Raw genomic sequence first — 21788 nt, 5'->3', positions numbered from 1 at the left:
GACTTGAACCTTCTTTATCGACCGACTTCACAGACGACGGCTTGTTAGACCAGCATCGTATCTCGAAACCAGCTAAGTGGTACGGAGCAAGAGCAGATCCGCAAAAAATAAAAAAAGCTGTTGTGGAAAATTCAGAAGGATCAGAAAACCTCTGGGAATCTATTAATCGACGGTGTCCTGGGTCCTGGGTGGCGAAGTCACTCAAGACCACCCCGAAGATCCAATGGCGAATCGAAGACAGCCAACTTGGCGAAGGCCAGGAAGGCATTGAGCCTATTCAAGCGTTGACCTAAATTTTCGATTCGCGTTGTAGCGAAGAAGGCGGATGTTGCAATCCAGTTTGTCCAACAACTATCAAACGTGCCTCCACTCCTTCAAGCCATCGAACCGCAACGACAAACAAAACACGATTGCTAAAACCGGCACCAGGAAGATGTACTGGAAGTGATAAAACCGAGTTGCGTCGTGATAGACGACGAGACTTACATCAAGGCGGATCCGGATACAGAGCAGTTTGGGGCAGGAGTTTCACCGGTATCACATCGGTTGGTCGTTCCTGAGGAAGAAGGTGACAAATTCGGCAAATCGTTCTCGGTTCAGCAACCTATCTTTTGGGAGCGGCACGATAAGCCAACCGTACACCTCAACGGATACCGGTGATGGATAAACCTACCGGGACAAAAGCACCTACTGCTCTTTCTGCGGTTTCACGGACTGCGGATTTGACATCTTGCCACTACCCGCGCCTAATGTTAGACTGGTACAGAGATACAGTAATGTTGTTTTTGTACCAAAAGACGTCAACTCACCGAACTCGCCGGAACTTCGCTCAATTAGGAAATTTTGGGTCATCATCATGGAGGCCAGATTTTGTAAAACACCTAGTGTCGAATAACAAGCTGACTTTGTAGAAATAGTGGATAAAAGCAAAGCAAAGCCTTAATGCTACACACTGCTTTCGGTGCTCGACCTTCTGTTTTTATTCGACAGACTTCGCAGCTAGCTGTTACAGTACAGGGCAATTGTGGAGAGAGTGCTAAGATCCTATTAACTCTTGCAGCCTCTCTCAGCCGATATTCGAATATACAACTGGCTAGCTAGACCAGTATCTTACCTCGAGGTCATCTGGGAGGTAAACAATGGGTAAACGTAACAAAAAAGTCGGTCCCATCAACGCCTAAATTTTATGTGCAGTTAATATTTTTTTGAAACGATAGTTCTACAATTGATGAAGGACGGTAGGGGAAAGTAATGAAAATTTTTTGGTAATGAAAGGGAAAGAGTGGAAACGAAGGGGGGGGGGGATAAATAGATAGCTACGCTTAACAAGTTGTCGTTGTGACTCCTACCTTTTGTCCAATGCTGGAAGGTGCATGGGTCGATCCAAGCTATAATCAGAGATTATAACCGGATTCGAACTCACAACACCCGCCAGGGCGTGTGGCTCGCTGGTAATCGTGTACCTTTGAACCATAGAGGCGCTGGACAAAAGGAGACTGCGCAACCCCCCTTATTAATGCAGTGACATATCTGGATTGGGTTATTTTTAGACACAAATTGTGCCTCTTCCTCCGTCTACTGTAGAAACCATCGACCGAGAAGTTTTAATCTAACTTGTTTTTACTTTCAGGACGACGACACTATGCAGGCCCTTACGACTTGCAAGGTACTGCGTGTGACGTTGTTCGTCTGTCAGCGTGTTAGGCCGCGATTCTCAGCGCGGGTTTTCGGAGAAAGGCTCCGTTTCTATGCAGTCGTTTAAACAAAAATATTGATATTAATACCTGACCGCATTTCAAGGTCAAAGAGTAAAATCATGAGTTTGGTCAATTTACATGCAGTATCAACGGCGACGTACTACAGGAGAACGGAGTATGGAGGCGGGAACTTGCACAGCTTTATGGCGAACCCAGTATCCAAAAGGTGACTAAAACTGGAGGGATACGATGGGCAGGGCATGCTGCAAAAATGCCGGACAACTACCCTGCAAAGATGATGTTCGCCTCAAATCCGGTAGGAACAAGACGACCAGGAGCGCAGCGAGCAAGATGGTTAGACCAGGTGGAGCGAGATCTGGCGGAGAGTACTCGGTGTCCGAAGAATTGGAGAGCGGTAGCCCTCAACCGAGTTACATGGAGAAACTTTGTTCAACAGGCTTTTGTTTGTCTTAGGACGGCAAGCCACCTAAGTAAGTAAGTCTATGGCGTGGGTATTCTGTTACGGAGAGTGACTCCCGGCAGAACCCTTTAAACATAGTAAAGCACCACTAGTAACGACATATCATCATTATATAACTTCCACGCTTTGATAAGAGGAATTACCCATTACCCATTACCTTGTCTGAAGCCAAACCGTTAAAAGCTAATCATAGCAGTGAAACAGAAAGACGAAATAAGATCAAAAGGTTCTAAAGGGAGACAGAAGTGAAAGACAGAAATACTCGAAGGAGGAAAGGAAAACCGCGTATAACAAAGCAAACAACAGGTATGGCTAGTCAGAGATTCTTCTACCATAGTCCCGACCTTGACCGCCTCGAACCGGATGCTAAAAAAAACCCTCTCGCTCTTAGGACCCCTGTGCTTACCCTGTATTTACCCCGATTACCTGACGTTACCAACGTGACCCGGAGCTGTATCTGAGTGTACCGAATTTGGTCCTCACGTCCGCCGCTGCCTCCACGATCGTCAACCCCGAAGCTGAGAGAGCGTCCCTGCCATCGACGCCATCGCAGTAACGTCGCGTCGTGGCCATCGCGCTTGACAGAAGCCCTAAGTGAGCCCGCAGTCGGAACGCCGGAGGTTAGTCGTCGAACCCCGTTCCAACGTCGCCGACCTGTCCGCAATTCGATCCCGGTCAGCATCGAACCCGGAAGTGAGACCCCGAAGCCAAAAGGTAGGAGTTACCGGAGGGAAAAATCATGAATAAACGGGAATAGTTGAGCAGAAGGTTTTCAAGTGTTTTCTTGACAGTAAGTCGCGAACGTTTGCCGTCCTTGAGGTTTGTTTCGGGGGTCTTGTAAATGCTGGGTAGTTACGACCCCGTCAGTTACACATAAGAGAATCAGCACTGGGAAATTGACAAAATGGGGGGCGAGGTCATATCCCCAGAATGCCTTGATCGTTCCCCACCAAACTTGGCACACATGCTCCTTGACATATGGGATTCGGCACTGGGTGTGGACAAAAGGGGTGGAGATATCTAACATGGGAGGAGGTTATAACACCAGAACGCATAAACCGTTCCCCACCAAACTTGGCACACATGTTCCTTGACATATGGTAATCAGCACTGGGTGGTCGACAAAAGGGGGAGGGGGTCCCTAACAAGGAGGAGAGATCCGAATAAGTAAAAGGAGATGCGTTTCTCTTACATTTAGACCGATAGCAGTTGTTCAAGTGACTGTGAGAAACCAGGGGGTTCCACCGAGGAGGGATATACGAGAAAAAAACTTTTGTTTCGTTTCCATTATAGATTTTCATAGCAGGGGTCACGAGGAACGGTAGTATGAATGTATGTTCCGCCATAACTCCAGAACGTCTGGACAGTTCTTCATCAAACGTCGTCTGTCAAACACATGATTTTTGACATAAAATAATCAACGCAGACACAAATGATAAAAAGGAGCTTTGTTTTCCGTCGTTATATCGATGTTCTTTGGGGACCTCGACATAACTTTTCGAGATAATTGTCTTTTTCAAACTAATCGTCGACTATGGTCATATCAGTTAGTTTGATGCAGTTAAGAGCAGGGATGGAAAAAAATCGCTTCTAGCGATCAAGATCATAGAAGCGATCAGGTTCAGATTCATTGACATCACTACTTGTAAGCGACAAACACTTTATCGCGATCCGTACAGATTATGACAAACCTCATGCCAGATCATGTTCATTGCATGATTGCGTTAAAAAATATAACAGATACAGACGATTGGTTGTGTGCATCGTATGAATCACAATACAAACAACATGTGTGACCTTTTTTCTCGCAGCTAGGTAAGACGTAACACTGTGATCGACTACTGAGACTGTTTAGAGAACAAAATCTTGTGATCAACGCTAAAGATTCACTGTTTGTCATGATCTGTACGGATCGTGATCTGTGCGTGAAGCGATAACTCATAGATTTTATCAAAATCACTGATCTTCCATCCCTGGTTAAGAGCCATGGTACACGGCATCTGGGGACACTGGAACCCCCGGATTGGTTCCCTCAAAAGGCCATTTCTAACAACAGTAATAATCTTTCTTATGGGAGGAGTGAATGTTTTTTTGTGAAGAACGAACGAATTGGAGGAGCGGAAAGAAAACTGAATATCAGACTCCCAGATAATAAACTGGCTGGTTGATGTTATAATCGACTGTTAGTTTAATCAAATTGAGTTGAGTCTTCGGATTTGTTTATAACCCGTTGGGACTAGTAGTTTGTTTCAAGTTTCTAGGCTCAAAATGTACCTGACGCCTGACCGTAATGCGAAATTACTCTGGAGGCAAGAAATTCTGAGAAAATTTGCTAACGAAATACGATTGCACCGTTATGAATGAACCTAAATTAAAGAGAAATTAAAGTTTCCGAAAAAGTTCGTTGTATTGTAAGCATTTTACAACTACGTGGACTGTAAAGTGATGCTTTCATAACTTTCGGAACCACGAAGCAGGCAATGTACCAAAAGAAGAGGCTACCCTTTTGGAACAGTCGGAGGTTGATTGCCTTTACTGGCTTAACCTGGCCAGCTATCACTATTCAAATTGGACTAAACAGTGCCAGTGATTGGTACAACGACAATGGTGTCACTGTGGTTGTGAAGTAGTGGAATCCGGCCAACATCCTGAGGAATACTGATCGATTGTGAAAAGTAAACGGAAAAAAGGCTGAATCTGCAAGCGACGAGAACTTCAAGCGACGAAGAATCCAAGCGAAAATGAAATTTGGCTATTAAACAAGTCGCTGAAACAATCGGGTCCGAGAAAATGACGGTATAGTGCTGTTTTGGCCGGATTTAGTATCAGTCAATACTGAAAGAACAGGATAGCCTAAGACAAAACCAATGGATTTTAGCTAGCAGTAAAAAAATTATACTTTTTGACGTGAGGCAAGAATAATCGGATATTTTGGAGCCCTGACCAATGCATATCGGCGAAGAAATTCTGAGAAAGCGAAAAAAGTGGCTAAAATCATCCCAACGGAAGTAATGTGTTAAAGCTGGAGAGCAGAAAACACATCCAGGTAACCGCAAGAAGGGGTAGACACCTCCTGGGTCTCCGGAGACATTTTACTCCTGCGGCCTCTGGAATTGTTTACGGGTGAGTAAGCTGTTTTGCTCCGTCGTTATGAGCAATCCAATAAAAAATCATGGCTAATAATCGTAACTAATTGCAAAAGACGCTGCGAAACCTGCAAACGAACTGGCGATAACCGTTCCCTCGATGATAACCAAATTTTGAAAATTTTTTATTTTAATTGCCATGGAACTAAAAGTCAGCTGAACCAAATGAAGCAATCCGACGAATAATTGCCATATTTGCCAGAGGAAAAAAGTTTTTCACGCAATTACGAAGATTGAGTTTATTTGTCGCTGTTTTTGGGCATTTCTTGACAGAAAAAAGAATTCAACAGAGTAAACAAAATCATGCAAAAATTAATCAAACTACTGGTTTGCTTTTGTTTTGAAATTTGTTTCTATTTCGTCAATAAAATTAATTACCAATTATTATTGTTAGCTTGAAAGATATATAATGAACAGTGAAGCTAGAACTACAGCTTGCATTAGCGCATGTACGTTTAACGTAGGAGTTTCGAACGAAACCTGAAAAAGCAAAACTACTTTGTGCAAAATTTTAACAATGTTTTCGGCTTTTTTTTTTCAATCAACAGATACAAGATGGGGGCACCTAAAGGCACAGCTCTCAAATGTGTATGATTACAGTCTAGCTACATTTCTAAGATTATTATTTGCATAGTTTATAAATATATGAATTTGAAAGATCTACCGAGAAATTTTTGGTGCGGGGTTTTTAGACTGTGTAAGGTTGATCCCTAACAAGGTCCACCGTTCGATCGGGATTACTACTGGGTAACGTGCAGTAATAAGGGTTAGCAATTGAACAATCGAAAGTGGTAAATTTACATCCTAGCATAAAAATCGGGATTAGTGGCGGTCAGTATTCAGCCCGTGTAATGCATTCAATTCAAACGATTTTTTTTTCAAAACAGTAGACGCTGTCTACTGACTCCGGCGGTTTTGTTCACACATGTCAGCTTAAAAAAACCTCCTGCGAAAATTGTGACGTAAATGCGTTACACAGTTTAATAAGTGTATTAGAAAATTTCTACTCTTTCTAGCATTTCAGTTAAGTGTCTTTGATTCGCACGGGAAAACAAAACCGGTGGTGATCCAATTTTAGGATTTTCTTTGACGTAACTCGGAAGCGTTTCCGTTGTGACCATTTTTGTGTCTGAAAAGTGAATTGAAGAAAAGAGAAGAAAAATGCTCCGGATAAGAACGGTACTGTGCTTTTCGATGCGATGCTTTTCGTTTTGTTTCGTTAGGCAATGAAACACCACGTTTACACGAGCACGAAAAATTAAAATTAGTTAGTTCGGTAGTACAGTGTGTTAATTGGAACGTGAGAAGAAGTGAGGTTAGAGAGAGTATTTTGTAATTATTGATAAATCGCATGCAAACTGTTAATTTGTCAGTAGGCAATTAGGAACGACAGGCAAGTGTTAAAAATATACTTTTTTTTCAGGCAGTTGTTAGTGTCAAAAAATATACATAGGAGTTAAATGCCCAAAACACAGACTCAGACGAAAATTTTAGAGTAAAACGGTACAGCGTAACTAGAGGACGACCTATGTCATAAACGTCGTTAACTAGAGAGATGGCAGTTTCAGTGAATCACACATTGTGAGAAGTGATCCGTTTCGACTGTAAATATGCGAATGTGTATGTGGATGAAAACTCAAAAAAAAATTGGGCACGACTAAAAATGGAAGAGAACCATGAATGGAGTAGACAACTAAATCACACTCATTTGATACGATTGAAAACGATATGATCGGTAATGAACTGAATTTATAATTTCATGAATAATCAACCAAATGGTATCCATACTAGGCAAACACGAAATCGCTGTTACTTACTGGTCTGGACTCTGGTCGGTGTCACTTTCTTCGACTTCCGTTTTGTTGCGTCTTCTTTCGCATATTAAAATAATCGCACATAATACAACAACTTCGGCTATAATACCCAAGAAAACGTAAAGCGCGGCGTATTTTCCTAAAAAGAAAGAAACATTAGTGGTGATTTAGGTATCGTTTGAAATGTTTCTAGTTAGAGACGTACCTCTAATCCTAACGGTTATCGTGGCATGCGCCAGGCGACCCGTGAAATCCGTGGCATTATTTCGAGCCTCACAGGTGTAATCCAGATAGTCGCTCATCGCGACGGCTTCGATCGTTAGTCGGGCATTCTCGATGCCCTTATCGTCCTCGTCCAGGTGGATGTGGTCCGTCCCCGTGGTGTAGGTTTTGTTGCCTGTTGTTGAAAAAGAACCGGAGAACAAAATGAAATTTCGTAAAGTATCCACAGGAAGTAGGATATATTGTATCTGGAAAGGTTTTAACGAGCCAAAAAATATAATATGTACTTTCAATATATCGCATACATGATTTACCATACGTGAGGGAGCATTGTCATGAACAAAAATGATGTTGTTATATTGACTGTTGGAATCCCTGTACAATTGTATTTAAAGGTTTGGTTTAATTTTTCCTGGTGAAGAATCATAATATGATGTGTGAGTTAGTCCCAGCATTTGATATCCAAAAAGCCAAACGAGAAATCGGGTTGCTGAAGGCCGACCAACAAAGTCGCTGGTAGGAACCGCCTACCGGCATAAACATGGCCCAGACACGCTGGTAACGGCTTTACATTGAGTTATTTCCAAGAATTGGGAGGAGCAGAAGTTATCGGAAGAATGGATGGAAGGAGTAGTTTGTCTCATCTACAAAAAGGGTGGTCGGCTCGACTACTGTAACTATCGCAGTATAACGCTGGTAAACGCCGCCTACAAGGTACTCTCCCAGATCCTGTTACGCCCGCTGTCACCGATAGTATAGGATTTCGTAGGGAATTGCCAGGTGAGTTTCTTAGGGTTCGTCCAACTACGGACCTGGTTTTTACTATCCGATAGATGTTGCAGAAATGTTGGGAGTAAAACGTGATGTAACGTGGCTCACGCAATACATCTTTATTGATTTCAAAGCAGGATACGATACAGTCGATCGAGACTAGTTATGGCAGATAATGTGGTTTTTCGGATAAAGTAACGCGACTGATCAGACCTGCATTGGATAGAGTGATGTGTTTTATGTGAATCTCAGGGATGCTCTCGAGACCATTTGAGACGCGACAAGGGTTAACCCAATTGGGATAAGGTGACGGCTTATCCTGCATGCTGTTCAACATCGCTCTTTAGAGGGTGATCCGACGAGCGGGTATCGAAATGAAAGGTAGATGAGCTTGATATTATAGCTAGGAACTTTGCGACGGCGGAGGCAATTTACACCAGACTGAAAGCGGAGTATAGGAGGATTGGTTCAAAAATAAATGCGTCGAACACCAAATACATGAAAGGACGAGGCTGAAAGGAAACAAACACGTGCCTCCTGCGGACGGCAATCGTTGACGGTGACATATCAGAAGTGGTAGATGAGTTCTTGGTAACCGCGGACAACAACACTGGTAAGGAGATTCAGCGTTGTATTCAAGCGGGAAATCGGACCTATTTTGCCCTTCGCAAAACGTTACGATCAAGAAGCATACGCCACCGTACGTAGTTGTTGTTTATGGATTAGAAGCCGCGACGCTGCTCACGGATGCCATACGCGCCCTTGGCGTATTCGAGCGCAAGGTACGGCGGACGATACTTGACGGAGTACAAACTGAAAGTGGAGAGTGGCGGAGGCATATGGATCCGGAGTTACATGCACTGCTTGGAGAGATTCTCATCGTACATCTGGCGACAGTCGGTAGGCTACGGTGGGCCGGACGCGTCTTTAGAATGCCGGTCGACAATGCGACGAATGCGTTCTCTTCAATAACCCTACCGGCACCAAGAATAGGAGGGCTCAACGTACCGGATGGCTCAACCAGGTAGAAATTGATTTACAACTTTTGAGACGACTGGAAAATTGCCGACGAGTGACCCAAAATCGAGTTGAATGAAGACGACTGTTTGAAACAGCACGAGCCACCCCGGCTCAAGGCTTCTGGCGGCGACGAGTTACCTCGTTTGATAAGTTGTTCGTTGTTCAAGCGGCGCACACTCAATCGACATTGTCGGTAAAGTTGGGTATCCAACCATGTTATCAGACTTTAAATATCCTCCGAGTTCAATCCAAGCACATTATTTTTCTTCAAAACAACTCGGTTTTACGATCAATGTTTGCGCTTATAATTTTGAAAGTAAACACACTCTGTATTCCCAGTAATGAATAAAATAATTTCCTTTTGTATCGTGCGGAACAAATTCCACATTTAGGGGTCAATCCCGGTGTAGTGGCTAGCATTCACGCCCCTCACGCCGAGGACCCGGGTTCGAAACTCCAACTCCGCAGAAGTCACGAATGACCCAAACTGTTAAAGTGACTACAATCAAACAAAAAACAAACCACATTTAGGTAGCCATTTACCAAATTTTATTTTGACCTCAATTTTGTTCGTAAATCTGAATCTTGACACAGTAATCACCCTAATAGGTGGATTCACGGTGTGCTACAAATGCGCTATATTTTATTGATAGCCTTTTCAAAAGACACCACTCAAAACCACCAGATTAAACTTTTTTTTCGCAATTGCAAATTATCGTGTTTTTGCGATTTAGCTCTACAGAGCAGTGGCGCCCCATACGGGAGGTGCGTGGGAGAGATTTGTCCGTTCAGTAAAAGTGGCGATTGAAGCAATTCTAAATATCCCACGCAAAACCTGAAGGTGTAACACTCAGGACTATCGTCTTAAAAGCCAAGATTGATCATTCTCCAGACCACTTCCGTTTTACCCGCTGGAGTTTAGATTTCGAGAGACGTCTAACCACTTCTTGCTAGGAAACTCTTCCGGAGAAAATTCATACCCACTGAGCACAGATGGACATTCGCACAACACTTCGAAACAGTTGGAAGTGTAAAAGTAAAGCAAAACCTACGTGCTAAATCCCGTTATCGAAACTTGACTTTCTGTTTTCATACGATAGGCTTCGCAGTTAGCTGTTAGAATATAGGACAATTGCAGGGCCAGTTGCTACGATCCTATTGATTCCAACAGCCTCTCCCAGTCGAGATTCGAACATACGACGACTGGCTTATTCGACCAGCAACAATCTAAAAATATATAACGTCGAGTATCCACCCCTGGGTTACTTTGGAATCATCTTTGGAATCTCAGTTTCGTACAAGATGATATTTAACCTCGGAACACTTGCTCTGCAATCGTGGAGCACAAATAGTACGCAGACTGCAGTATCTCAAAAAGGGGAGATTTGGTTGGCGTCGCTGATCAGGATACTAGGTTCATACCTTGTCATCCTTGATTGGCACATGTCTCGCTCCAGCTACCAGCCTGTCACTTCCTCGATAAGTGAAAGGTAAGCTTGAAGCGTACAGTAAAATAATAAAACGGGGCATACCACAGTAGTTCAAAATACTGGACGTAGTGGTAAGAGTACCCAACAGAGAAGGGAGGCAGACCAGCATCATACCACGACGCCAAAAGGAGGCAGTTGGAAGTGTACATCACCGATAATTGCAGGCGGTGGTGGATTAACCCTCTCTGTCCCAGGAGTGTTTTGGTGGTTTACAGTTTTTGGTCATGTAAAAAGCTATTAATTAGCAATTCGTCAAACGCAACTATACAGCTTGTAAAACAATGTTTTTAGTACGTTATAAAATCAAAATATTCATATTTGAATGCCTCAAAAATTTTATCGGTCAGTTTTAGTATCGCAAGTCATGGAGCACCTGTGCTACCATGGGACAGAGAGGGTTAAGTAATACCTCCCTATGATCACATGAAGATGTAGGATGCATGAAGGACGTGGAGGATTTAGAGTTTGGCGACTTGGCGCTGGCAGTTGACAGAAAGACAAGGAACCAGTAGCTCTAGAGAAGGACTGAGCATGTAATACCAGGCGTTGGTTTAGACATGGTCGGAGATTCTGTACAGACCAGCCGTGAAATATGGATTGCAAACCAGAACTCGGTAATCCACAGGATTTGGACTCTTACCTAGGTTTACAGACGAAGGTGTGTAACTAAGGGACGTGTGCTCGCAGCTACGCTTCAGACAACAGCGCATGGATATTTGGATTGATCAATTTTGACGAGATTTTAGTTGGAGCTATTGATAATAGACCAAAGCGAGGATTACGCTGAAATCCATTAAGAATTGAACAATTAAATGATCTGGACGACGATCTCGTCTTGCTCTCCCAACGTCAAAGTGATCCGACAGCCCCCATGCAGCGGACGTCAATGTCGCAAAGACAAAGTCATTGGGAGTAAACACTAACAATCCCTTCAATTCTATACAATGGTGAAGCAACAGATTGTGGATGTGCAAATCTTACAATATTTTGACAGTCAGACAACACCAGATGGCCAAGACTGATATAGATACACGGATTAGGAAGGCCAGGAAGCTTTTGTAGATCTTTGAAATGCTTGGTGTTCAAATCATATCTAACGTACTGGCCGCCTCACAACTGGATCTCCAACGCCGAGCTGTACCGTCGATGCCAACAGCGTTCGATAAAAATCAGAGGGGTTGTGTACAAGACACGATCGCATATATAGGTGACGCAGGACTACGTAAGTCTCATTGTAGTGATAGTAGCATGTATTCATGTTTGCAATCATTCGTTTCTTCATGTACCTATACATGCTATAAGCAACATATACATATACATGCTACATGCGTTGTATGTAACATTTATCAAAGTGTAGTAACATTGCATACGTTCAATTCCCAAAAAAAGAACATTTGTGCATTTGAAAACAATTTAACAAAATCAAGAACACAAACTATTGCTTTCCTGCTACCTTACTGAAATTAAAGATTGTTTTTATTATCCATGGTTCCCCACGTTGAAGGGATTTTACCAATTCAATCCTATTTTATCAACAGCACATCTTTTCACTACACTTCTAATGAAACGGCAAACATGCGTATTCATACCTAGTCGTATTATAAGACCGAACACTACAGCTGTAGCACATTTTTCCAACACAGATATCAAATTCGCCGAGGTTTAATCGTCTCGCAGTAAAGAATTTGCGATCTGTTGGGACAACGAACTAGTGTCATTTTTTCTGGCACTCTTCCCTAACACAGACATCAAATTGGACTAGGTTTAATCGCGTTCGTAAGAAATCTGTTGGCACGAGGGGGCTTTGTCACTCTTTCTGGCGTACTTCCCAAGCAAGGACATCAAAATGGTCTAGGTTTAGCCGCAGTGGTAAGAAATCTTACTGAAATGAGGAAACTTTGTCACTTGTTCTGGCTTACTTCCCAAGCACAGATATCAAATTGGTATAGGTTTAAATCATCGCAAAGAATCTTCCAACCAATCACGAAGCGAGAATTCTGGTAAAACATAGGTCCATTATTTTCAATTTTTCAATAGTTCAACATCAAGAATCCCTACTTTTCTTCATTTGGGTCAATTCTTAGAAGATTTTCTGATCGATTGGTGTAAGAATATTGAAAATCTATCGAAAAACCGCTGAGCTATTAGCGCTCAAAACCTATCATTTTTCGTGACGCTCGCATTCTTCGATTTTTTGGAATGACACCCTATCTCAAAACTTGCCGTAAGACGTAGTCCTACGTCAAAAAAGCGAGATTCAAAAACGTGGGTGGAGATGGATCGTACCTATCCTAAGTAGAGAATAGGAGATTATTTCCTTTAATTTTGTCAGTTCTAATTCAGATTGTAAGTCACCAAAATCAGATTCTCTGACGGGCACAAAAAGAAATCTAATCACAACCCGCAAAAGAAAACGGTCAATTATGTCACATAATTTGACCTCCCGATCGAACCAGTTCTATCCGGCCTGAAAAGTTGTGCGTCGTAGAAAACCCTACCCTAGTGCAGTAGCAGCAGCAGCAGCAGCTGTGTCGTTGGGTACGATTCCAGCCACAAAGACAATTACAGCTGAACCACAAAACCACCTAACAGTAATATTTGCCCGCCCGCACACGTCAGGGCGTCAGATGGCGTGACTGGCGCAGATCAAGATGGCATACAATGACAGACTTTGCCACCTTTATTCTCCATTGATTTGTGGCACCGCGATAACGAGTGAAATGGTTGCCACTGCTGGAAGGAAACCTCCAGGTGAATGTACACTAATTTGTGTGAGACATCCCCCACATCATTGCCACCCTGTGCGGGGGTAGTGAATAAGGAAAATCCACTGAATCACTCTGGTAGTGGAGGTGCTAGGTGTTAACTTCTATGTCACTGAGCTTGCGGGCTAGCCCTGGGAAAACAATTGCGGTATCGCCGTAAATAACGCGGTTTAGATGCTATCTCTGGAATAAGTTTGCTTCATCAAAATCGCTTGTTTGTGACAAGTTTGTTCAGATGCAGAGCATTACTTCGCGCGAAAATGCACACCATGCGTCTCCACTAGAAGTGGGGCCCAGACTGAATTGTTTGAGAAACGATAGCGAATTTTTCGTGCAATGAAAATCAATTCAGTACGGTTTTTTACACGCACATGGGTAAATTCTTGCTTGCTTCTGTTACTCCGGTATTACACAGCACAAATCAGCCGGAAAACGGACAGGAAACTTTGTGTTGGAATACCTATATAAGGTACTATATATCGCGGAAATCGCGTGACTGCGAGAAAACACTAAATGAAAGCCTGCTTTTTTTTCTACGTAGGAACAACAGCCCCTGATTTTAACCGCAGAAATACTGATGTAACGCTAGAGAATACGTTTTCAGATTACCATATAGGCGAGGTCAACAGAAACCTCAACGACGTTAAATAAAATATTGGTAGATTCTAGTTTGCGTTAACATAATTTTTCGGAAGTTATTAAATAATAAATGGGAGAAAAAATAAACACGAAAAAAATTAATTGCCGACTGTCGTACGTATGAAGTTTTTTTTCTTACGCACAAAAGGTGCGTGGCAAAGAAATGCCATTGACATGCTGCGACAATTAACAGGCCATTGACATTGTTATTTACAAGGTGACGTAAAAGAAAATCATGTGAACCAAGTCGGTGGTCGAGTGACCATTTACCTATTCTGAACAGAAGTTATCGACGTTTGATTGAGTAGCTGATTGGCTGGTGGTTGAAAAAAAAATTGGTTCGCTGCTAGAGCTCGTCCAGATGATGATGGGCGAGGAAGCTTCATAGGCAAATATTTACACAACAAGCATTTTGTTTATTGTTAAGTTGATTCACCTAAATCTATAATTGCGGAATGAAAAAAAACTTGGCACCAGTCAGCGTAGTAGAGCGGCCGTGGCGGCAGTAGTCTGTGGTCAGCAGGCAAGGAACCGGGTGTCCAATTCGTGTAAACAACGCGGCGGAAGATGGTAGTGAACGCAAAGAAACAGTGAAAGGAGGTTGAGCTTAGCGATGTTTATCGATTGTTGGCAATGTGCTACGTTCAGTTAATTTAATAAAACAGCAAAGATTACACTGGCGTAAAAGTTTTTTGTTTGTGATTCTAAATAACTCAACGAGGCCATAAACCAACGGGAATCGCAACAGATGATTATAGATCATTCCTACATTATGCACCTCAATGACAGAATAGCAGTGAAGAGATGCCGCAGTTGGATTTGCACCGAGCTGATATAATGAAGCAATTTTGATAAATTGGCTCTAACTATAGAGAACGATTTGTTTAAAACATTCTAATGTTCAGCAGTTCTTTTCACAAAAATAATGTATTTTTCAAAATGATTCACGCTTACCGATTATCCAGTTGATCCTGGGATTCGTTCCGAACGCTATACAGTGAAGCGACAATTGCTCACCCTCCACCATGTTTGTTTTTCCTATTTCTGTACTTTCAAATTTAACGAAAACATTTGCTGTGGGTAGAAAAACAGGAGAGCTTAGAATAAATATACCCTTGTTTCCGTTTGGTTAGTAGGTTGGTTGGTTCGTACTAACCTACTACATTAAAAGTCCTAGATGCATTCAGCGCTAGTACGGCGCATGTGTAGGTGCCGGCGTCGCTTTCCAGCGACCGGCTGATTATAAACTTGCGCTCCTCGTTCAGTATTCGGTAGCGATCTTTCAGCGAAACGATGTCGCTAACATTTTTGCCGTCCTTAAACCTGAGAAAAAGAGAAAAAAAATTACGAATGAAAAATACTATAGCGAAAACAGTGCATGGATGAAATTACAATAATGACGATATAATATTCTAAACAAAACAGTAAAGATCCATGTGAGTCGGTCCAGAATTTTTTTCTCGATTAGATTGAAAATTGGCTACGACGAAATTCATACTGGCAGTTTTCAGCAAAAGGTGCGATAAAAGTAAAAGAAAACTCTACTTTCCAAAAATATACTTATTAAATATAAAATTATACATTGAAAAACTAATATATATCCGCTATCTTGAATTTTAAAATGGGCTACGATATCTAACAGTCACCGCCGTTCCAAGAAATGCCTATTGTAATCATCCCTACTCCTAAAAACGCCATTTTGATTTTCAAAATGCTATCAAACAATCATACATTGAGTTTCTATTCTAAAAATAACTCCATATTGTGAGAGTTTTTATGCAAAATATTGACTAACCCTACGCCATCTTGGATTCCAAAATGTCAATCTTTGACTTAAGATATAAAAACTTTTTATTTCAAAAGATTAAAACTCATTTTGCAAAAGGCGATAGGGTTGACGCACCAGTAGTAGTGGTAGTACCAGTAGTGGTGGAAACTTGAATTATTTTATTTTTTTTGCCGATTTTGGTACAAGTTTGATAAGTATCGAACTACCAGTAACAGTATTATTTAATAAGTATCAAATTTGTACCAAAATCTGCAAAAAAAATGGAATAATTCGAGTTTCCACCACTACTGGTACTACCACCACTAATGGTGCGTCTACCCTAGTGATAATTTGTTCCAATGTTTTTTTGATTTAAATTCTGATTCTAATTCACCCGTGTTCTTGGCCCGGGCGATTGCAAGTCAAACATTTTTGTAAGCTGAAATATTAAACGCTTAGACCGAGGAATATATCTTAGGGCAAGATAGAGGGGAATTTTTAAAAAATTAAAAATCTTCCCAGTGTCTCAAAAGTCGCAAATCACTTGCTAACCGACTTTTAAAACACGGTTTTAAGAAACGCGCGTTCAAAGTTTTGCGTTCCTTCTACGATCGCTCTGACACGTCGTTACAAATATGCGTTTAACTTCGTTAATATTTGCCGGATTGGTATGAAATTTTTTATGTGCATACTTAAATATATGTGCACTATTGAAAATTATATAAACAGAAAATCGATTTTTCGAAAATTCTTGCTGTATATAACCCCTTAAGCCTCCTCTTCCTTCTGTTCAATTGCGTCACAAGGCTGAAACTTCTGCTCTACTATTGGACGATTTTGCGCCCACGTAAATATGAACCACGAGATTTTGAAATTTCCTGATCTTTTTTCAAAACAATTGGACAGGTTTCATAACAGGGCGAGGCCACAACCCCGAAATGCCTGGACGGTTGTTCATGGAACTTGGCACACATGTTTCTTGACCTAAGGGAATCACCACTGAGGGGTTGACAAAAGAGGGAGACGGTCTCTTACAAGGGGAGGAAACGATTCAAGTGGGTAAAGAGGTGCATTTTTTGCATTTGGAATGATAGCAGTTGTACAAGTTGCTGGATTTCTGAAAGGGGGAATAGGGTGGCCAATAACAAGGGAGAGGTTCAAAAACGTAAAAAGGCTTTGTGTCGATATATACACGGAGAATAAAAATGTAGTTTCAACCATATTTATGGTTGTTTTACGCACAAACAAAAATTTCGTTTTGTTTCAAACTGAAATGTATGATTGAAATGAAAATATTTATTGTTACATCAATGTCAACTTCAAATTTGAAAATACTTTACTTTTAATTCAAAACTGTTATTTACTTGATTCAAACAGAATCTTCTTTGGAAACAACAATATTTTCAGGTTGTTATAAAAATATTTTATTGAGGCTTAAAACAACAATCATTATGTTTGAAACAAACTAGAGCTTTTTCGCTCCGTGTAGGGATTACCGAGAAGACAGATTTACAAGTCGTCGGGGGACAACATGAAGGGAACTTATAAAAGGAGTAGACGCATTCAAAAGAAGATTTTGTTTATTGCATTATAACAGATATACAACTGACTGAGACAAATGTGTGTGGCGTGTGCCTTACCATATTATCATTATGATTGTCACCCTACAGCTAACTTGCATAACTGATGTAACTGTATGCGCGTAGCATGCCAAAATTTGTGAGTATGCCATGATTTACCCAGGGAACACAAGCGTCTCGCGGTGCACAGTTTACAATTAGTAAACCTCGTGTGAGTGCATGGATTAATAGTTAGGTTAAAAAAAGTTAGTGAGCGTATTATACAATGTACGCTTGTGGAATGGCCGACTGATTAACAGTAGAACTCACAAGTAAGACTGGGCTATCAGCTAGTGATATATATTTTTAACATATAGTCAATGAGGCACTTTTTAGTTTCTGTAAATATTGCATCTAATGTCCTAACCATTAGAAGAAGGAGTTGTGATGAATTTGACTAGATTTGTGTCGCTATGCGATCGCACAATGGATAGTATTTGAGTAGACTACGAAATTCTATGGTTCGTCGATCTAACATACCAATCGCTTTGCGCTAAAGTCTGAGCTTCTCATTTTGAAGTATTTACGTTACCCAGAGGAGTAATCTTGGACCCTTTTTGTTTTCAAAGAAATTAACAGCCCCGCATGAGGGCGAATATTAAACGCATTCAGCGCATACAATTTCACCCTGGTACTCTTTTGTCTATCAGCCCATGGACTTGACTACTGAGCTGCTGACAGTGTTTACCTTTCTCAGCTACTCAATACAATTCATTCATGAATTGTAGCACGGAATGATTGCTCGTCTAACCTATCAGTCAATTTTCTTGCTTTTGGCTGATATTTTAGGTTTCAAAGTTTAGTTTTTTAAGCTGCCTGCTTTTTAAAATCAACCAAAACCTGGTTGAAGAAAATTAACTAAAACTTCGGAGCAATGCCTCCGTTTAACGTAGTTTCGTTTGCCGTTGTCCGCAGTTTAAAATGAATGAACGATTTACATTTATTATTCACTATTTTCGAGAATGAATGAATGTAGGGAACAACACGAACATGAACGCAAGTGATTCGCTCGAATTGTTGGTTTCAGGTTGGCAATGCTGTGATCATTTCATCTGTATGAGCAGTATATTGCAAATGAGCAGTTTATTGCATCAATTCAGGCGTGTTGCATAAATTTAATATGAAATTTCTAACCACTGCATAACAATGTCGGATTGTCAACATACAAGGTTGTAGTGGTATTTCATCGAGATGAAAAGCAAAACAAGACGAGCAACGCAGGAGCATTCAAGTTACGTGCCATTTTGATGACCAACTTTGATTGTGTCATAATGGATAATGAAACATGGAACGAGACGGATTTCAAGCAACTTCCAGGTCATGAATTTTGGCAGTACAACGTCGAAAAACTGTGCACAAATGGTGTACAGAACCCTTATTGGCACTAAGACAGTTATCGAAAAGGGAAGGTTGTAGCGAAAGTGATCAGAAAAGTTGGCACGTAGAAATCAAACGTTTATCGCGTAAACGAACGTTTGAATCTGCAAACCTATAAGAACCAGAAGCAGCAAACACGAAACCTAAACCAAGAGCCATCGATCAAGTCCAGAGTGCGACAGTTGTACGGTACTATGCTGGCTGAGAATCCTAAGTGCACTTAGGACGACGACGAAACATACCTGAAATTCCAGTCTAAATCCGTGTCAAGGATACACAAGAATTAGACATCCATTCATGTCGAAAAATTTGGTAAAAAGCAATGTTTTTTTGAAACGATGGTTCTACAATTGATGAAGGGACGGTAGGGGAAAGAAATGGAAAATTTTTTAGTGAAGGAGGAGGGGGAAGAGCGGAAAGGAAAGGGGGGGGGGGGGGGGGTATTGGTAGCTATGCTTGACAAGTAGTCATTTTGACTCCTACCTTTTGTCCAATGCTGGAAGGTGCATGAGTCGAATCAAGCTGTAATCTGAGATTACAACCGGATTCGAACTCACAACACCCTCCAGGGCATGTGGTTCGCTGGTACTTGTACCTTTGAACCATACAGGCGCTGGACAAAAGGAGACCGCAAAATCCACTTCTCAAGGATAGCGACGCGTTTTGGTTGGGTTATCGACACATATTGTGCCGCTTCCTGCATCAATTGCAGATTACCACCGAGCGAGAAGTTTTAATCTAACTACTATTTACTTTCAGGACGACGACACTATGCCGGCCCTTACGACTTGCAAGGTACTGCACGTGACGCTGTTCGTCTGTCAGCGTATGTTAGCCGCGTTTCTCGGCGCGGTTTTTCGAGGGAAGGCCCCGTTCCTATGTAATAGACTAATCTCAGGTTTTTAGTCTTGACCTTGGAATGAGGTCATACATATATTAATATTTCCAGCATTGGACAAAAGGTAGGAGTCAAAATGACTACTTGTCAAGCATAGCTACCAATACCCCCCCCCCCCTTTCCTTTCCGCTCTTCCCCCTCCTCCTTCACTAAAAAATTTTCCATTTCTTTCCCCTACCGTCCCTTCATCAATTGTAGAACCATCGTTTCAAAAAAATATTAATATATGTATGACCTCATTCCAAGGTCAAGACTAAAAACCTGAGATTAGTCTAAAAAGCAATGGTTGGGCTACTTGAAGTTTCGCAACCGCAGTGTTTACAAAAACCATTTCAGCCATGAATCCCCCTAATTGCTCGTAAATTTGACCAATTGAAGAGTTTTGGACATTGACGAAAGCACATCTTAGGAAGCATGTCTCTCCAGCAGAACTTTGAAAAGGAATTGGAAAAAGTGTCAAAACTAATCGCTAGGACGTCTGTGCAGATTCACATGAAAAATGTTCGCAAGAAGGTTTGCCAGCTTTCAATAGTAGGTGTATCTAAAAAAATGAATTTCTTACATTTTTGTTTTATTTTTACTAAAAACTTGATTCGTTTACACTTTTAGGAACAGCCTTTATGTAAAGGACTATTCAAAAAAACGCTGGTTGCTATTTTTATAGACTCCCAGTTACTTCGTACTGCTTTGGCTAGATTTCGTTTTCTTTCTGTCCTTACGGTAAAATAGCTCAGGATTGATATGCTGCCAACAATATGCAGGCTCAAGCGCGGTGGAGCTGCGCCCAATTGAAAAATATTGGACAATCGTTAAGCGGAATTTGAAGAAAACTTGAAATATAGTTGGAAATGAGAAGCAGGAGTCCTAATATATTCGAAATTTTATAGTTCATCAAGTTTGTCATTTTACGCACCAGACACTTCCTCACTCTCCAAGAATTTATGTCATAACCACGTATAGAGTAATATACAACCAAAAACAAAAAGAAACACCCGGTGGTGGTAAATTACACTTGACTTGCAGTATCGACGTCCGGCTACAGAATGCATGTTTATATCGCACCGACCGAGAAGATAGACTGTTATCTGAACAAAGAGCAATCATACAAAAAATAATGGCGTCGTGGAGTCGTGCGTAGAGTGATAGAACTGCGAGAATAAAATAAAATTGGATATTAGGCGGACCGACATCCGGGGATACTTGCAACACATTGATTGAACTTTGATTTGGTATAACTTTCGAAGTGTACCGTTTCGGGCCAAGTGTAAGTAGCCAAAGCTTGTATAGTGGTCAGTACTTTTGATTTATAATTATGAGAAAAAATATCAACTAAATCCGAACCGAAAAAACCAGTAAACGGGGTTACTTGCAACACACTTTTCTGATTTTGCGTTTCTTATGAATTTAAATTTGATTTCAAACCGCGAATGACTGTTTTTAGATTTTTTGAGTGTATTTGTAGTAAAACTGGAGGCATGTTTTGTTTCCCAATTTCGTCTAACGCTTTTTTAAAGATATTCGGTGAAAATTCAGCATGTCGGCGAACTCCAAATTGCCGTTTCAAGGCACGTGGAATTTTTCACAATTTCATTTTTTTTCTGGAGATGGCAGTAGACAAAATAACATCGTACAGATGCAAACTTACTTTGTACATACTGTCTATTACGATAATCATCTATTTTGCAAGTGCTGCAAGCCGCGCCATATTGGAAGTAATAACAAGAATTCATCGTTTCTTCTCTAAGTGCAAAATATAAAGAAAGCTCAAAGTTGCTATTTGTTAGCTTATATGTACAGGACTATATGTACAGTGTACAGGAACCAAACGAAAAAAAAAAATAATAATTTCATGTCAATCAACTGACGCAACTTTACACATCCATTTTTCCTCCTCTGAAAGTGAAATTACTTTCCAATCGTATAAAAACAAGCAAAACAATGATATAATGGATTAAACTAAACTAAAAAATAGGTAAACGTTTCTTTAAAAAAGCGTTGGCGACAAATGGTTGTTAACAAACCAATGCGTTAGAGCTGTCAAAAGCGTGATGCACAGTAGTGTTGCAAGTAACCCCGGTGTT

At 41.1% G+C, this 21788-nt stretch overlaps 1 protein-coding gene across 1 annotated transcript in view; it reads right to left on the bottom strand.

Annotated features, from left to right (window-relative positions):
• Window positions 1–5667: 5667 nt before the first annotated feature.
• LOC128740621 (uncharacterized) overlaps window positions 5668–21788 on the bottom strand; it is an 89523-nt gene continuing 73402 nt past the window's right edge. Inside the window, exons 7-11 of the mRNA XM_053836183.1 lie at window positions 15202–15368; window positions 15000–15119; window positions 7344–7535; window positions 7142–7277; window positions 5668–6453 (exon numbers count right to left, since the gene is read on the bottom strand). Coding sequence (XP_053692158.1) covers window positions 6399–6453; window positions 7142–7277; window positions 7344–7535; window positions 15000–15119; window positions 15202–15368 — 670 coding nt within the window. The 3' untranslated portion in view covers window positions 5668–6398. The remainder of the gene's footprint in view (window positions 6454–7141; window positions 7278–7343; window positions 7536–14999; window positions 15120–15201; window positions 15369–21788) is intronic.

Source organism: Sabethes cyaneus, chromosome 3 (assembly GCF_943734655.1).
Source record: "Sabethes cyaneus chromosome 3, idSabCyanKW18_F2, whole genome shotgun sequence".
Lineage (NCBI taxonomy): Eukaryota > Metazoa > Arthropoda > Insecta > Diptera > Culicidae > Sabethes > Sabethes cyaneus.
Note: the sequence above shows the minus strand (reverse complement) of the source record. Positions and strands in the feature narration are given on the sequence as shown.